The following is a 2,976-nucleotide window of genomic DNA, read 5'->3' as shown; positions in this document are numbered from 1 at the left end:
CAGAATAAGTAAGCACTCATCCATTTACCTACACAAGCCTACAGGCTGAAATAGAGAGGTGCCACCTGTAACTAATTAACACAGGCAAAAACTACTCTGTACTATCACCACCACATGCACTGGCAGTAGCCACTGGCAGTGGCATAAGTAACACACTGACAGTGCAGAATGCCATAGAAATTCTACGATTTAAGAAGCATAAACCTTCTTCAACCAAATTTAGCTTGTGAAATTTCACTGTGACATTGTAGCCTCATACATCCAGGCATGTATAGATTCTAATAGCAAACCCGGCAGTCAAATTCTTTCTAACAGTAAACAAATCCATGTTTAACCCTCCTCTTGAGGGTCAAAAGGTTATCTGACACTTACTCTTTGCATGTCAGCAGAAAGTACATTTCATGGTCCTTTCAATAAAGCCATAAAAATGCTAGGTCACCGCTGAAACAAAAAAGTTTTCCAATCGCTCCGTCAGACCATGTCCTCAGAAAATGTCTAAAATTTGCCCTCTGCCCCATTGACCTTTGACCTCCAATTTCGGCATAGTGATGGCTTTTCCTACCATGATGCTATACACCGACTATCACAAGCCTAGGTCGAGCCGTTTAGATTTGTGCCGCAATTCTGAATTTCCTCCCTATACCTTAAGTTAAGGAGGGAATGTTCCCCCTTCTTTTACACCTCTTGACCTTTGACCTTTGAGCCTCACCTTCAACATCCCAACTCGTTTTCGGATTATCCCCCACGTCCCAACTTTCGAATCCGTAAGTTGAGCCGTTTAGATTTGTGCCCAACCGTTGACGGACGCACGGACGCACGGCCGGACAAGAAGGATTGTTTGTGGCGTGTACATGACTGAATGCTCTGCATTCATCACGCCTGGCTATCCACGGCCTTGTCCAAACTGTCCTCTTTTTTCTTCTTTTTCTTTTTAATAATACAGGCTATGATTATCAGGGATAATGCCTCTTCTTCATCCATACTGCTTAGAACTGTTACTGGTTTGTCTACAGCATAGCAGATGGCCATTATGACCTCATAATTGACCTCTAAACTATTAGAAGATTTTGCCCCTAGATTTTGGAGTAAAATTAAAAAATAAGCTTAGCTAATAATCATAAATAACCCTAACATGATTTTTAGCTCATCTGACATAGTCAGATGCAGCTTGTAGAATCGCATGAGCGTGCGTGCCTCAAACAACTCAATCAGTTCTTCTATATCTTATCGGCGGGCGCCATTTTCTGTATCATGTGCTGCCGTGACAGAGATGACGCGAAACTATTTTTACACGTAGGAACTGGCCAATCGGCGCGCAGCGCTTTTATGATTTCATGACAAAGTGTCAGACAAAATCAAGCAGACACAGCAATTTTTCAATTTTTCAACTTCTCAACATTAGCGATTTTGAGTTGGGAAATTGAAAAATCGCTGAAAATCGCGTCAATTTCTCGATTTTATGACAAAAAATCGCCAGTGTGAACCTAGCAATACAGCAGCATAATGTAATGTTGCAAAAGCTGTTAACTCTCTCAATCGGTTCAATGTCCCCCCCTTCCCCATCCACACCTCCTACCTAGTTAGCAGGTGACAGCGTTGTTTGCCGTTATGCTATCTGGGCACTGGGGGGGGGGGATGTTAGGTATACACCACAGGAAATGCCACAGAGGATCGATATGATAGCAATGGTCCAAATAGCAACTACATTAAGTGCATTAAGCCCAAAAGCAGACATCCAGTGAGTGAGACTGCCGATCGTGTGGAAGCGACCCTAGAGATGAAACTTTCTATGGAGAAAATCCTACTGGTTCAACATCCTGCAGAAAAGATCCTACACGTGTCACTTTCCATGCGATATATCCTACAGGTTGCACTTCCTGTTGGAGATATCCCACAAGTTGCACTTCCTGTTGAAGAGATCCTACAGGTTGCACTTCCCATGGGAGAGATTCCACAGGTTGCACTTCCCATGGGAGAGATTTCACAAGTTGCATTTCCTGTTGGAGATATCCCACAAGTTGCACTTCCTGTTGAAGAGATCCTACAGGCTGCACTTTCCATGGGAGAGATCCCACAGGATGCACTTCTTGTGGGAGAGATCCTACATGTGTCACTTCCTGTGGGAGAGATCCTACATGTGTCACTTCCTGTGGGAGACATCCAACGAGTTGCCCTTCCTTTCAGAAAACGTTATCCCGACTGAACTTACTACGGCAGTGATCCTTCAGAGTGAACTTCTCCTACAGGAAAGATCCAAAAGGCTACATTTCCTGTGGGAGAGATCCCGAAGGCTTACCGTCCCGCGGTAACAAGCCGCCGCGCGCTAGCAGCCGGTGCTACCGAACCAATTTACGAAACCTCTCCACGGCTTGCATGCTCTCCGACAGCCTGAAATAAATAAACGCAGAGTTAATACGATGGCCGACTACAATAATTACGCTAAATAATTTATGATAAACGAATACATATGATAAGCCGTGCAGGAGAGCAAATGTGAGCCAAAAAATATTAACAAAACACTAACTCAATTGCAGCTACCGAGTGAGTTAAATTGAATGTACTGTCGTATGTCGTTTAATAGAGTCTTGCCTAACAGATTTTCTTGCCTAACAGCCAAGAAAAAATACACTAGGTAATTATAATAGCCAGTATAGTATCATTTAAAATAAACGATCAAACATTAGTGAAAAAGAACTGGCGACGTCTGCCCCACCTTTGCTGATTACCATTCTCTATCACGCATTAAACACTGCAATGCATCCCAATGAGCACCAAGTCATAATGGCCTCAACTAACACCGTAGATAGTTGATAATTCACTCACAACCATTAGAAACCTTAGCTATTTAAGGATACTCTCCAAGTTGTGCATGAAATTTCATCTATTTTTCGTTTTCAACTTTATTCGATGGCTAACACTATGTGCCACCTGTGTACATGCTCATTTCTCCATATAACGGTACATGTGAACTGTCAG

The 2,976-nt window shown here is 42.9% G+C and overlaps 1 protein-coding gene across 1 annotated transcript in view; it reads right to left on the bottom strand.

Annotated features, from left to right (window-relative positions):
* Positions 1–2,336: 2,336 nt before the first annotated feature.
* Positions 2,337–2,976, bottom strand: part of LOC106816420 (ERO1-like protein beta) — a 13,652-nt gene continuing 13,012 nt past the window's right edge. Inside the window, exon 13 of the mRNA XM_014821039.1 lies at positions 2,337–2,388. Within this exon, the coding sequence (XP_014676525.1) occupies positions 2,337–2,388 (52 nt within the window). The remainder of the gene's footprint in view (positions 2,389–2,976) is intronic.

The sequence above is a fragment of the Priapulus caudatus genome, unplaced genomic scaffold (genome assembly GCF_000485595.1).
Source record: "Priapulus caudatus unplaced genomic scaffold, Priapulus_caudatus-5.0.1 Scaffold1373, whole genome shotgun sequence".
Classification (NCBI taxonomy): Eukaryota; Metazoa; Priapulida; class Priapulimorpha; order Priapulimorphida; family Priapulidae; genus Priapulus; species Priapulus caudatus.
This window is presented reverse-complemented; position numbering and strand designations above follow the sequence as displayed.